The sequence below is a fragment of the Piliocolobus tephrosceles genome, chromosome 19, assembly GCF_002776525.5.
Source record: "Piliocolobus tephrosceles isolate RC106 chromosome 19, ASM277652v3, whole genome shotgun sequence".
NCBI lineage: Eukaryota > Metazoa > Chordata > Mammalia > Primates > Cercopithecidae > Piliocolobus > Piliocolobus tephrosceles.
In genome coordinates this window covers 13,968,474-13,983,928 of record NC_045452.1, presented here as the reverse complement: position 1 = coordinate 13,983,928, position 15,455 = coordinate 13,968,474, and the positions used below count along the sequence as shown (strand labels likewise).

Sequence of the window (15,455 nt, the reverse complement as noted above, 5' to 3'; positions counted from 1 at the left end):
TGAAGGGCGCTAAACCCTGGTGCCACAGAAAAAGGGAATCCTGGGCCACCAACCAGCTCAGTTACATAAGGTACAGTTTCATGGTTTCGTGTTACTCAGATGAGTTGCCTTGGCTTGCCTCAAGCATGACTCAGGCTTCCGGGGACCTCCCCGCCTGGAGCCCTACGTAAGCTGACTCCTCTTGTAATTTTAATCCTGGAGTCCTTGCTCCTTCCCTCTGATTGTCCCTCGCTTCTATCCTCAAGCCAACACACAAACTGTTTTTCTGTCTGGGCTTCCTTCAGTTTTCAGGAACAGTCTGTTTCCAGAGTTTCTGAATCTTCATCTGAAAGGAAAGGTCATAACCATTCCTTTCAAAGCCCCCTAAGCCCCAGAAATGCCCAAAACCAGCCTCTCCTCTGTCCAATATGTTTTCAGACTTTATGAGCTCTTTCTCCTACTTTTCTTGTGGGTGACAACCCAAATCCTCCCTGTCTCAGGTATATCAACCCAGGTCAATACAAGTTGTTCCTTCCTAAAATCCCACAGGATTCTCTTGCAGAAGCTTCTCTGCTGCCCACTCTTCCTATGGCACAAAGCGACTGGCAAAGGGCAAGAGAGATGTCAGCAGTGGAGAGTCTCTGACCCCTGTGAAATGTTCCTTGGGCCAGCACATTTGAGAACTGATATTCTGGTTATGGATTTATGGACCAATGATAGGCTTTGAACCAACTTTGTGTTTTATTTCAAATGGAAATCTAGAAGCAACTTTCGATGTGGTTTCAAATCTTTTTAACTTTGGAGGGAAAGTGCTTAGATTCTTTCATGCTGTGTTTTCCTTTGATTTCTTCTTTCAGGTATGCATTGCTATGGTGTTTTTAAATCATTTTAAATTTTAGAATGGAAATCACCATGCTTATTGGTCTTTTAAATTATCAGTTTTTAAACTTTGCAAGTCAGCAGAACCTTGTTTTCAAAGAAAATCTTAGTAGATTCCTCTTGTATAAAATAAATAACAGTTGGGTTGATGGGGTTAGAGAAAGGAGAACAGCCCTAGAAGCACTTCTGCAGAGCCCCAGAGTTGTAGGGAAAATAGTTTAAAAATAATTACCTTAGAATATAACCATACTTTATTTATTTATTTATTTATTTATTTATTTATTTATTTATTTATTTTTGAGACGGAGTCTTGCTCTGTTGCCCAGGCTGGAGTGCAGTGGCATGATCTCGGCTCACTCATTGCAATCTCCGCCTCCCAGGTTCATGCCATTCTCCTGCCTCAGCCTCCCGAGTAGCTGGGACTACAGACGCCTACCACCTCGCCCAGCTAATTTTTTATATTTTTAGTAGAGACAGGGTTTCACCGTGTTAGCCAGGATGGTCTCAATCTCCTGACCTTGTGAGCCGCCTGCCTCAGCCTCCCAAAGTACTGGGATTACAGGCTTGAGCCACCGCACCCGGCCAACCATACTTCATTTAATCTAAGGCGTGAACTAATGTAAGACATACCAAGCAGCACAAAGAAAGAAAAACACTGCCACTGAATGCCACAGATTGACCCGATTTCAGAGATGATAAAAGGTGGTCAATGTGTAGCTAGAATTGATTATTTACAGTAGTATAAATATACATATAAATCAGGTGAATTCACACAGTCAACTTGAAAGTTAAATTTAAGACAATCAGCAGCAGTAGCTTCAGGTAAATGCCAACTTCCATTCACTGAGCACTACTAAGTACTGTGCACTAGACAGATGGCAACTGGAGAGGCTGCCTTGGCACTCCTGGCCTTCCTTCCATTTCTTAATGTTCCCATTTATTGATCATTCAGTAGGCAGTGTTGAGTGCTATACATGCATTGTCTCATGTGATTCTAATACATGGAGAGGTTTAGAATCTATTAACGTAATCTTGTGAAACCTTAGATGGAAACTATGGTTGGAGGAAACAGAGTCAAATGTCAGCCTCGTCAAGGAAGCAGTGATTTCTGCACAAAAGAAGAAAAATGATGCCATGTTTCTCTGTTGGTTAGAAAAATCTGATACTGAGACATGCATGCATAAGGAAAACACCTACAGGAAACTTTACGTAAACCACTAAACCCTACCTGCTTTGGGTGGGACCAGTCCCTCTCCTCAACAAACCCTCAACCCAGATCCAGACGGGGACACTATCAGGAAGAAAGAAATCATCTCTAGTTAAGATGTGATGTGTTCTCAGGCCCAGCCCAAAATGCATATCTCCTAAGAGTGGTTCTGCTTCATGCCTCCCTGTCTCATCGTTCTTCTCCAAGACACAGAAATTGGAAGCTGAAATCTTACCCCCAGTATATCAACCTTAAAAGTTTTCATCTTGATTATAGTCAATGGATGGAAAAATAGCCTGTCTGAAAATGGAATAGTTTGTCTTAAAAGTAGTGAGTTTCCTATCAGGTAGGGTAGGGAGGAGAAAGTGGAGTTAGGTGCAGACTGAGGCTGGATGAGCATTTAGGAGGCCTGCTATAGGGGGCACAGAAGCATTCGATGGGGTGGGAGGTGCACTGTGGGCACTTGAAATATGGCTATGTGACTGAGGAAGGAAATTTTTAGTTTTATCTAATTTTAATTTTAGTTTAAACAGCAAGTGTGGCTGGTGCCTACCATATTGGACGCACAGCTCTAGAGAGACTACTCAGTCTTGTCTTGAACTTTGGGATAAGGGATACTTCTTTAACACCAGCTTTTGGGAAACCACAAAAGTCCAAAGCATTGAGAAGACAGAAAGCTCTGACGCAAAACTGAAAGAAGGCATCCAAATATACGTGCCTCTACCAAGCAAGGTGTCAGGAGAGACCACCATGAGGGGCCAACTACAGAAGTCAGCATCTGTCCAATATTCTTGGCCACCTTAAGAATAAAATACAAATGGTTTCATGGTTTCTCTTTTATGTGGAACCTTAAAAACCAAAACAATTCAGAAGTTCAAGATCAGCCTGGCCAACATGGTGAAACCCCGTGTCTACGAAAAATACAAAAAGTAGCCAGGCATGGTGGTGGGCACCTGTAATTCCAGCTACTCAGAAGGTTGAGGCAAGAGAATCACCTGAACCCAGGAGGCAGAGGTTGCAGTGAGCCAAGATCGTGCCATTACACTCCAACCTGGGTGACAAGAGCAAAACTCTGTCTCAAAAAACAAAACAAAACAATAGAAACAGAGAGTAGAATGGTGCCCACCAGGAGCTGTGGCAGGAGCTGTGGCAGAAGAGGGTGGAGGGGGATGGGAAGATGCTGGCTAAAGAGTACAAAGTTTCAGGTAGGTTGATTTAAGTTCTGGAGATCTGTTCTACAGCCCCATGACCACAGTTAATATAATATGTCATAAACTCGAAAATTGCTAAGAAATTAGATCTTAAGGCTGGGTTTGGTGGCTTATGCCTGTAATCCCAACACTTTGGGAGGCCAGGGCAGGAGGACTGTTTGAGCCCAGGAGTTTGGGATTGCTTGAGCCCAGGAGTTTGAGATCAGCCTAGGCAACATAGCAAGATTCCATCTCAATTCTTTTTTTAAAAAAAAGAAAAAAACAAAAAAAGAGAAAGAAATTAGATCTTGCCGGGCACGGTGGCTCAAGCCTGTAATCCCGGCACTTTGGGAGGCCGAGACGGGCAGATCACGAGGTCAGGAGATCGAGACCATCCTGGCTAACATGGTGAAACCCCGTCTCTACTAAAAATGCAAAAAATTAGCCGGGCGTGGTGGCAGGCACCTGTAGTCCCAGCTACTCAGGAACCTGAGGCAGGAGAATGGCGTGAACCCGGGAGGCGGAGCTTGCAGTGAGCTGAGATCCAGCCACTGCACTCCAGCCTGGGCAACAGAGCGAGACTCCATCTCAAAAAAAAAAAAGAAAAGAAAAGAACTTAGATCTGAAATGTTCTCACCATAAAAAATAAGTGCACTATGTGAGGTGATAGATACATTAATTAGTTTAATTTAATCATTGCACTTTGTACATACATCAAACATGCCATTGTACAATGTAAATACACACAAATTTTAGTTGTCAAAAAATTAAAATTTTTTAACAATAGAAATGACTTCAGGGATAACCCAAGCAACTGGGAACATGCCAGTTATTTAAAAATTCATCCCAAAATAGCTGATCAAAGGCCAACTGCAGGATGTGGCATGATTTCCTGGTACAGTTCTCTCTGGCTGTAATCACCCTGACAGGGGCATTCTTTACCTTCTTGCTTCCTTCAGCCAGCTCACAGCTGTCGCTCCCTTCTCATTGTATGTACTTTTCATCATCTTATGCTTTCACCAGCCAGTCTTACTTGTATCTTAAGCCCAAGAAATTGCACGGTTTGGCCAATGTGTTCAACCAGTCACTTAAATGAGAACTCCTAATCAAAATGGTCATGGGGCTGAATTGATAAACTGGCCAGAGTCCTAAGATATGATGGAAGGAATTTCCTGGTTTCTCTTCCACCCATGCACATGTCCTTTGATTGTGATAGTTCCATCCATGTACAAAACACAAAATCCAACAAGAGAAAGGAATCCTCATCCAGTGGAAAACTGTAATTGGAAACAGCAGGGGGCACCTCCTTCATCCATTAAATGAGTATGAAGGGACTCCATGTATCAGGCATTTCGTTAGGCTCTGAAGTAGGACAGATAAAACCTCTTTTCCATGGGACTTAAAGTAGGAACATGGTAGCAAAAGAACCACTATTTATTGAGTTCCCCCCCAAACATAAGAGGTCTCCACTTTTCATAACATTCCTGGAAGGTAAATGTTATCATCCCCCTTTTATAGAAATGGAAACTCAAGAATTGCCCAAGATCACCTCGGTCTGTGTGCTCTTTCCTCTGACCACCCACCTTGTGCAGTCTCTTCCTTTATTTATTCCTTGGAGGACTCTAAGGGTGATTTATTTAAAGGCTATTCCCTTACGACAAGAGATTAAGGGTGCCCAGGAGACCCGATGAGCATGAGACTCACTGTCAAGAATCTTTTTGGGATCTTTGTATCCTAGAATCACCACCACCCAAAGCCAAGAAGAAAATGAGTTCCTAAAGGAACTCATCAGTTAAGTAGTTATGCAAATAGTGTTTCAGAGAAAACTTACCGGCCACCACACCATACTTCGGCCTGCCAGGAAGAAGCCTCCAACAGTTCCACGATTGGTGGAAAACATAGCCTGAGGAGGAAAGGGTCAAAAATGTAATAGAAAACTAGAAGAGTGGCCTTGCCAGCCAAAAGAATATACCTCCCCATATGTGTACCTTCTTCTACCCACTCCACTTTGTGAAACACTTTCATATTCCTTCTTCCCCTGCAGCCTCAAAAGACTAAGATGAAGAAGCCAGGAACCTATGTTTGATAGACAAGGAAACAGGCTCAGAAGACATATACAGCTTACTCTAGGGCTTCCAGCAAGTCACTCCACCTGGATCTGCTTGCTTGTCTGTTAAACAGCAGGAATGGAACTTTTTATGCCTTTCTTACAAGCATATTGAGGTGCCTAATGAATGCTGTATTTATTTTAGCCTCCTGAGTAGCTGGGATTACAGCCACATGGTGGCATGTGCCTATAATCCCAGCTACTCAGGAGGCTGAGGTGGGGGAATCATTTGAGCCCAGGAATTCAAGACCAGCCTGGGAAAGATAGCAACACCCATCTCAAAAAAAAAGAAAAAGAAATATCATACTTTTTAAAAGTACCATATGGGATGTGAATGGTATCTTTGTTATGAGAAAAGTGAAAAAATGCTCTTAAGAATGCAAGGCATTTGTACTAAATATTAAATAAAAGACCAGACAAATTCAAGTCTTTCCTCTCTGAGGGTGTAGGTAGCAGGTTGCTGGAATCATCATCATACATATATAATGATTATATATATTTTAGACAGAGTCTCACTCGGTCACCCAGGCTAGAGTGCAGTGGCGTGATCTCAGATCACTGTTGGCAACCTCTGCCTCCTGGGTTCAAGCAATTCTCGTGCCTCGGCCTCCTGAGTAGCTGGGACTACAGGCATGTGCTACCACACCTGGCTAATTTTTGTATTTTTAGTAGAGATGGGTTTCACTATATTGGCCAGGCTGATCTTGAACTCCTGACCTCAAGTGATCTGCCCGCCTCGGCCTCCCAAAGTGCTGGGATTACAGGAGTGAGCCACCGCACCCAGCCAATATATTATGACTATAGTGTTAGTATAGAGGAAGGAGAGGACTCTGTCAGACCAGGGAGTCAGGAAAGGCTTACAGAGCTAGCAGCATTTCAGCAAATCTTGATTGAAGAAAGAATGGAATTTTATTAGAGAAGAGGGAGGAATGTGGTAAGATTCCGGAACAGCAGATCTAGAGGTGGAACCTCACCCAGCATGGAGAAGGAGAGAATGGCGAACAGTGTTATCTGGTGAGCTTGGCTGAGGCATTTGAATGGAGAGAGTGGTGAGAAGTGGGGCAGAACACACACTCAAATGCCAGGCTAAAACGTGCAGACTTTACTGCACAGGCAGTAGGGAGCCACTGAGGGTTCATGAGGAGAAAAATGACATGTATCTTCAACATACGATGACTAGCTCTTCCCACAGATCCCTTGGGATGTTGCTTCCAAGGCTTCAGATTATTTCTGGTCCAGCTCAGGCCCAGGGCCAGTCCTCCAGCAGAAAATAGGGTCAGTGCCTCTGTTCCTGGCCCCTGGCCATCTTCCCTCTTCTTCTATGTTACTGGCTCCCCTCAGCGGACACTTGCTAGCCTCCCTGAAAATGTTAATAGCTGATAGTGACTTAACTGTGTCAGAGGTGGTGCCATTTTTTTTTTTTTTTTTTTTTAGATAGAGTCTCATTCTGTTGCCCAGGCTGGAGTGCAGTGGTACAGTCTCGGCTCACTGCAACCTCCGCCTCCCGGGTTCAAGCAATTCTCATGCCTCAGCCTCCGGAGTAGCTGGGAGTACAGGCACACACACCACCACGCCTGCTAATTTTTGTAGAGACAGGGTTTTGCCATGTTGTCCAGACTGATCTTGAACTCCTGATCTCAGGTGATCTGCACGCCTCGGCCTCCGAAAGTGCTGGGATTACAGGCATGAGCCACCACACCCGGCCGATGTCTGCATTTTCATAGGTGACCACTAAGCTAAAAAGCATCACTATTGCGAAGGCATTAACCCCTGATGGTGACATCTCAGGCACTTAGACACTTGTAATTTAGTCATCAAACATGCCTGAGACAGAAAACATGTTACTAGGTACTCAGACTGCAACGATGTATTGAACTTAGTCCTTTAGGAAGCAGGGCCATTATTGTGTCCCATCAGTCAACATAGATTTGTTGAGCTCCCCCATGTGCTGGGCAGTACCCGGGAGAGCATGGCTTGGGTCTTTCTGGACTCCTGGCAGGGTCCTTCCTCCCATAGGAGATACTGTGAAGTCCTCTGTAGCAGTTTTTTTGGGAATAGCAAGAGATCTAAGAATCAGAAAAGGTAGCTAAGGGCCAAAACAGAAACAAATCCCAAGGACCCGAGCTGTAGCAATTGACCAAGGAAAAGCCATTCTGAAGGCCACTGTGAAGTTGAAGAAGATTGATATCCCCAGTTGGTCTCAGAAATGAAGACCTTAGAGGAAGAATGTGAGGGCAGAGACTAGAGTGGGGAGCTGAAATAATTCGGGAAAGATGATGGGGATGGACAAAAGGTGAAGAGAGGTGTGTGTGCACCAAGGCTTTTCTTCTCCGGAAATTTCATCCCCTCATCCATGCAAGCCCACACCTTACCTATTCATTCTTCAAGGCCCCTCAAAATCCACTTCCCCCATGAAACCCTACCTGACACTCCCCCATGGAAACCTCCTCCTTCCCTACAGCCTCTTCCCTTCTCCAAGTGAAAGTGTCTGAACACCCAGGTGACTTCACTTATGCCTTGTTCACAGCCATTACAATTTTTTTTTACTGTATGTTACCATATTACAAATTTTTAATTTCCCATAATGCTTTGGGCATAATGCTTTGTGCACAGAAAATCATTGTTCTGTGAGCACGCGATGCTCAAAGGATAACTTTAAAGTTCCAGACACCACTTTGTAAACCACAGTGTTACATTCACCTGTTCACTCTACAACTAGAAGAGAATGAACTCACAACTCCAAGCTGCTGGGGTAAAAGAAGGACAATTACTGACCCACAATGTTTTGGTTTGGGGTTTACTTGGGTTCTATCTCCACGGAATACAAATAGCATTGAGCAGAAAGAAAGAACTTTAGGCCTCCTTCCAGATGAGGAACAACTTAAGAAGCTGAGGATATTGGGCCTGGAGAAGAGAAACCTCAAATGCAGCCTATTGTCTTCTGAAATGTAAAGTGGGACAGACATGATGCTTGGTGTGGCCCACATAGGATACAACCAGACAAAATGACAGAAGTTCCAGGACACCAGGTCTGAGCCCAGAGCCAAAAGGAATATCCTCTCTGTCAGAGCTGTCCAGAGATGGAATAAAGCCACTTGGGAGAGTTTCTACTGGAAGTGTTCAAGTGAAGGCTGTTGACAACTAGTCAAGTTGATTTTGTCAAATGATCTAAAGAAAAGCATCAACTTAAAAAAAAAAAAAAAAAAGAGCAAAGGAATTCAGCACCACCAGGACACTGTCACAACAATGCAATGACAGTAAGGACCATGGAGAGAGTATTCCCAGAAAGGCAAGTGTCTTGGGGAGTGGGAAAGGTAGAATAGTGGAAAGAGCATTGGCTTTGGCATCATAAGACCTTGATTCTTGTCCCAGTTCTGGGACTGATTCATCTGAATGACTTCTGGTCACCCTCTCTGATCCTCATCTGTAAAACAGAAAGGTTGGGCTCCCTCAAGGGCCATTTCAATTCAGTCATTCAATGATACTATCAGTTCAAGTGACTGCATAAGACAGGGGTCAGTAATTTTTTTTCTTTAAAGAAAAAGGGCCTGATGGTAAATACTGAGGCTTTGTGGAATATACAGGGTCGCTGCTGCAAATCCTTCATATTTTGTTTTGTTATTTCTTTTTCACAACCCTTCAGAAGTGTAAAAACCATTCTTGGCTTATGGACCATACAAAAACAGGATGTGAGACAGATGTGGCCCATGGGCCATAGTTTAACAACCCCTGGCTTGAGGGAATTTCAGGATAGCTTGATGAACTCTTCCAGGAAGAATAAAATCAGAGATCCAGCTTAAAAGGATATAAAATTCCCTAAGAAACAAACTGATAGGTGGTGAAAGAAAAATGGAAATTAACTCTGAAGAAGCAATAAGCCAAAGCCTAAAATATGATTGGAGGAGGCAGAGTTGTAAAAGGACAAAACAGAACCAAATAATGTTGGAAGAGATGGAGAAGGTGACAGACAGACATTGACTCAAGTGTGGGTCTTTTCTAAGTTGACGAAACACAATGGGCCTGGACCATTCTGCCTGTGCAGCCCAGAGATCATGAAGGAGTCAGAATGGCCACCCCTGAATCAAGCCACCCTTGACACTTTAACAGCAAACAGAGGAGGACAAACTGGAAGAAATCCAATGCATTAAATGACCAGGGTCCAGAGGCACCGTCTAATGGGGGAAGATTAAACATAGACAAATACTAAACAAACTATTAAGTAGCATTTAGCAGGACAAGTGATACTGATTCACAGATACTTGAAACATGTAAACACCATTTAAAAAGTATAAACACCTACTGGACTGGCAGGGCTAAAATGAAATTGGTTAAGAGAACCGAGATTATCAGAGATTGTCTGGGAAACAAGCAGTACTGTATAGCCAGCAGATGACAGGCTCACACCTTGGCTCCAGCACTTATAAGCTGGGGTGGGTGGGAGGAGGAAATCAGTCACAGTGGCAGAGTGCCTGGTACCATAAAAAATCAGGAGCCAAGAGATCTGAGTTCCAGGAACAATTTCATCTATTGTAACCTTAAGCAAATCACAACTAAATGAGGTTTCAATTTCCTCTTCTGTAAAATGGGGATTAGCATTCTGGCCTTCCCTGTCTTGTGGCTTTTGTAAAAATATACTACCCACCTGACCACTGCTGCCCATTTTCAAACATTGTTCAGAGTCCAGATCATACCATGGAAGGTAAATGACAATAGTAGTTTTTTTTTTATCCCAGAATCCGTAAACAGCTTTCCGATTCACCTCTGCATATCCTCACCACAACCACGGGTGAGTCATTAGAATAGATAAAAGTGTACCTATTTTAAAGTTGAGTAAATGGAGGCTGAGGGAAGTTACCCAGTGTTGCAGAATTCGAACCATATGAAGCCAGTAGTGAACGTGAGTATCCTGGCTCCTAGTTGGTCAGTTTCCACTATGTCTGGGAAGCTGAGAGTATTGAGGAAAAGTCAGCCATACTGACCCCATGTGACACTTGGGACGCATTCTGCCACATGTAGTTTCTACAATTCCTTTGAAAAAAAAAAAAACACTTCCTTTTCCTTTTGTCCCTGAAAAAGCTCTGTGTCCACAGAAGGGTTCATGCCTATCTTCCTCTCCTCTAAGTCAAAAGAGTTCAACACAATCACTAGCTGTAACAGCAGCCTCCCTGGGCTTATCACCTCCACCTCCATAACAATCATGAGAGTGGCTGGAATATCTGGAAACTTTTTATATTTTTTACAATCTTTTTATTTTTTGTAGAGACAGAGTCTCGGTATGTTGCCCAGGCTGATCTCGAACTCCTGGACTCAAGCAATCCTTCCACTTTGGCCTCTCAAAATGCTAGGATTACAGGAGTGAGCCACCACACTCGGTCCTGCACACTTTTAAAACATCTCCTCCTCTAGTTGTTGGGCGTGCCAGAGTCTGTCATAAGTGAAATGTCCATGTTCCAGGTGGCTGAGAACAAGTTTCTCTGGTTTGTTGTGTCCCCAGAGTCCCAAAAGGAGACACACACTTCCCTCTCCCCAGTGCCAGGTCACCCCCAGATCTTCCTCCTCCTCTTCCTTCTCCTCCTCTTCCTTTTCCACCCATCTTTCTCATCTCTAACTTGCTCCAGCCCCTGGGATCCTCATGCACAAGGCCTCTGTGTTAGCCTCTCCCAGAATGGGGTCATGGAGTCAGTATCCCACTGTCTGCCACCTCAGCATCCTCATCTCTGGGGCTGGCAGAGGCTGTGGCTTTCCCACTCCACACCGTTTCTTTCCCATCTGAAACTGGATGACTAAAAGGTAGGACAGTAGTTACCTGCTAGAGGCTCATCTCCCAAGCCCCAGAGCCCTCGCTGCAGCTCCAAGCAGCCCCTTCCCTGCCCCTTACACTTTCCAGCGGTCTCTTCAAACCCCCACCTTCCTCCTCTGTTCACAGGCCCAGGTATCCTCCTTGGTCCTTCCTGGCAGGCTGCCCTGGGCACCCTTCTCACTTCTGCTCATCCTTGCTTGCCCTCCTCCCTTCATGCTGTGCCTCTGAGTGCTTCTAAAGTGCTTCCAAGTCATTTCCTCTCCCCTCCACCGACACTTAAGCCTACTGCCCCTTGCAGCTCAGCCAGGCCGTTGCTCCTCCTCCGTGCGCACCCTCCCCGCCCGCGTCCCAGGACCCGCTGCATACCCACAGTCCGACGGCCATCACCACCACGAAGTAGATAACGATGACAGAGATGTCGGCTGCATTGCGAATGAGCTCGTGGGACTCAACAGGCCGGGTGACCGCAGTGGTCGTGGGGCTCCAGGTGCTACTGTCCATGGTGGCAGCGTTGTGTCCCTCCCTCTCACCAGGGCCGCTAGCTCCTTATACGGCCTCCTGGTTAATGATCAGCACTGGGGGAGGGGACCTGGGACGTTGAGGGAGCAGGGCAGTAGCGCGGGGCCCCTGCGATGCCTTGCAGGCTGCACCGTCGGGAAGCAGCTCTGGGCGTGGAGCCCAGGAAGGAGCAGCCGGCTGAGCTGTTGGCTGGGGCGGTGGCTGGGCAGGTAAGAGTTGTCCTGTGAATGGGGAGGGGCCAGCCAGGGGGTGGTGCCCGCCTGGCACAAAGGCCCACTGTACTCCCACAGCAGGCACCAGCGCCACCACACCTGCCCTTGCCAGAGCTGGAGTGGCTCCATTGAGGGAACCGGCCACCTCAGGCTGGGGGCCTAGAGGCTTCAGATCACCTGCCACCCATCCTTGGACCAGTCCCAGGCCTTCTAAGGACTTGGCTTATCCGCTTGTAAAATGGGTGCAGCACTCTTCTGAGGAATCAGTCAAGTCTTGTTCTCCCTGGAGAACATTCTGGAGAGGATAAGAGTTGCTGGGTGTCGCTGGAAGAAAATCAGCACAATCCTAATCTCTTGGCCACTAGGACAGCCACCCACCCACCCACATTCCTGACTCCCCCTCCACAGCCTTGCAGCCCCCAGGACCACTGTTACCCCCACTGTAAAGAGGAAGAAACTGAGACTGGGGAAAGGGATCTCCCTGCGAGCTATTTCCTTGCCCTGTCCCTCTCCCAGTAATGATGCAGGGCCCTCCAGAGGCAGCAGAAGGGATACTAGAGAACCCTTTCCAAGGAGTTCATCAAACCCTGACCTTCCTGGGGACTCAGCTCACCCATCTGGAAACACATGTCTAAACCGCAAGCCAGGGCTCAGAACAAAGATGACCAAGAGAGGAAGCATGACTTGCCCAAGGTCATACAGTAAGCCAGCAGCAGAGCTGGCCCTGCAGCCCACACCAGGGTTCAGAGGGAGGGTTGAGGGGTATTCTCAGGGGCTGGCTCTAGAGGCCACAAAGCAGCCAGAAGTGGCTGTTCCCAAAGAGGGGGCCCTGCTCTGATGGGGAGGTACAGGGAGGTGGGGGGCCACAGAAACTCTGCCAGGACTCTGGTCTGCCTCAGGCCCTCCCTGCCCACCGCTAGACAACCACCCACTCACCAAATGTGAGCATCCTGTTCCTTTGCACTCAATGCTTCAGAGGTCTGCTTCCCCTCCTTCTGTATCAGCACCTGTTCTTCCCAGTGAAGCTGCAGACAAAGAATCATTATTTGGACATCTTCCCCACAGGTCTTCCCCATTTCCCCCACACATCCCCCAGGACTGCAAACTATATAAGGCTATGTCCTGGGGCCAGTATAATGCCTGCCCAGAGGAAGCAGGAATTCTTTCAAGGAATCTGAAAGCAGGGGCTCACTGCTGTGAATGCCTGTCAAGACTTAGAGCTCAGCTGTCAGCTGCAGCTTGGAGCAACTCGCCTTTTATCTGTGTTCATTCGTTCCTGCATTCAGCCAGTTTTTTCACCTGGATGTATCCCAGGAAGAGTCCCTGCCCTTAGGAAGCTTCTGTTCTAGTCTGGAAGTGAACCCACCCACAGGAAAAGTCCAGCCCTGAACCCAGGTGCAGGTGCAGGCAGCCAGACCATGCCAAGTTCCAAAAGTACAAGGCATAGAAAGTGAAGCGTGCAGGAGAGAGAACTGGAAATACTAAAGGACTTCAAAGGAGGGACAGAGCCATTCTTTGATCTTTTTAGGAGAGCCAAACATAAATGGGAAAAGAAAGGAAAGGATGGGGCCCAGGTAGAGGTCAGAAAATGCATCCATTCATGCATTCATTTATTCTTGCAACAAAAGAGCAGCTTCTATGTGCCAGGTCATATGTGCCAACCCTGGAATACTGCTATGAAAAGACTCACACAGCTGTTTCCCTCACAGAGCTTCCTGACCAATGACAGATAGACCAGCATCAAAGATGAGACAACTACCTATGAAATTACCGTTGTGACACATGCTTTGAAGGAGAAATACTAATATCCCAAAGGCCTACCAAGGAATTTGACCTGGGGATAAGGTGAGGTTAGAGTAAGATCTGTGAAAGCTCTGGTTTGAGCAGGGACCTGAAAGAAAAGGAGGAATAAGCCAGGTAAGGTGGGAGTGAGGGACATTCCAGAAGATGACAAGCATGAGGAGTAGGGAAGGGGTTACAATATTTAGGGAGGGACTAGCAGGGGGTACAAATAAACATATATAAAAAGGATGTCACTTGTAAGAAACTCCCTACCACAGTCATTCCCCAGGCTGCCTGAGGCCCTTTTGCCATCTCTCTTCCTCATTGGTCTCTTCTAAAGGGACACTTTAAACCCATTGCCCCTGAATGGATGCTTCCAGTAGAACACAGTGTGACACGCACCTGCTCCCATGCAGCTGGCCTGAGCTGCTGGGCCACTGCTCACTGGTAGGATCCTGCTGGACTCTCTCTTGCCCTCATGGGTGCCAATCAAAACCAGGATCTGGTCACTAAAGGGGACCTTGTTAGCAGAACCCCCGAGAAAGAAAAAAGTCAGCCAGACACTCAGGCCATAGGAAAGATGAGGCTGATAAGGAAAGACAGAGCTGAGAGCAGGAAGCAGCCCCCTCCCTATCCAAGTATACATAGGTTTACAATCAGTGGTCAGATGAGGGTTCCACATTTAAAAAGACATTTGCCCACAGAGCCACAGCTGTATCTGACTGTCAGAAGAAGAACAAATATTCAAGTGACTCTGAGGTCACTAGTGTTTACAGATGGCAGGGAGAACCCAGCATTAGGAGGGTAAGGACTCATCACTAAGTGGGAACTGTCCTGTCTCCTCTTCCTCTCTCCACACTCATCTGTCCAGGACCCTTGGGGGTCCCACCTCTCCTGCCAGCTGGGAGCTTCTCCCCAGAAGGCCCCAAGGGTACAGTGTCCACCTCTCACTGGTTGAACTGTGCTTCTTGGCAAAGGACCCCACAGTGGAATGGCCAGCTCTTGAACTCTTGTCACACAAAGAAATCAACACCCTAGATGCAGAGATTTTGAGTTTAGGGAAGTAAGGGTTGAAGAGAGAACCTACTTGGCTAGTTCGATTGTCAGCTCAGCTACCAATAAGCAGTAGACCATTGACAGCTCACTTGGCATTTGCAACCCTCCCTTGGAACATCTGTAATACAGAATTGACAGCAATGACTCTCTCATATGATGGGTGTGAAGGGGCCTCATTGACAGTGAGACACCAGCAAAGATGAGGGATGAGGAGAGCTGCTATAATTTTTTCTTCTTTCCCTTTTTCTCATTGGGAGTTCAGGTGTGGAAAGCCCAGAGAAGCAGGCTATTGATTAGCATATAGTCATGTGTCACTTAACAACAGGATATGTTCTGAGAAATGCGTCATAGGAAGTTTCATCCTTGTGGGAACATCATAGAGTGTCTTTACATAAACCTAGATGGGAGGGATAGCCTATACACCTAGGCTGTATGGTCTAGCCTGTTGCTCCTGGGCTACAAACCTGTACAGCATGTTACTGTAGTGAATACTGTAGGCAACTGTAACACAATAGTAATGATTTGTTATCTAAACACAGAAAAGGTACAGTAAAAATACAGTATAAAAGATAATAAATGGAGCCAGGAGCAGTGGCTCATGCCTGCAATCCCAACGGTTTGGGAGGCAAAGGTGGGAAGATTGCTTGAGCCCAGGAGTTTAAGACTAGCCTGGGCAACATGGTGAAACCCCATCTCTGAGAAACAAAAAGAAAGAGAGGCGGAG

General features: G+C 46.2%; 1 protein-coding gene across 1 annotated transcript in view; it reads right to left on the bottom strand.

Moving 5' to 3' along the window:
- Window positions 1-15,097, bottom strand: part of SLC5A1 (solute carrier family 5 member 1) — a 64,832-nt gene extending 49,735 nt beyond the window's left edge. Inside the window, exons 1-4 of the mRNA XM_031934606.1 lie at window positions 14,763-15,097; window positions 12,830-12,918; window positions 11,529-12,217; window positions 5,087-5,158 (exon numbers count right to left, since the gene is read on the bottom strand). Coding sequence (XP_031790466.1) covers window positions 5,087-5,158; window positions 11,529-11,663 — 207 coding nt within the window. The 5' untranslated portion in view covers window positions 11,664-12,217; window positions 12,830-12,918; window positions 14,763-15,097. The remainder of the gene's footprint in view (window positions 1-5,086; window positions 5,159-11,528; window positions 12,218-12,829; window positions 12,919-14,762) is intronic.
- Window positions 15,098-15,455: the final 358 nt, after the last annotated feature.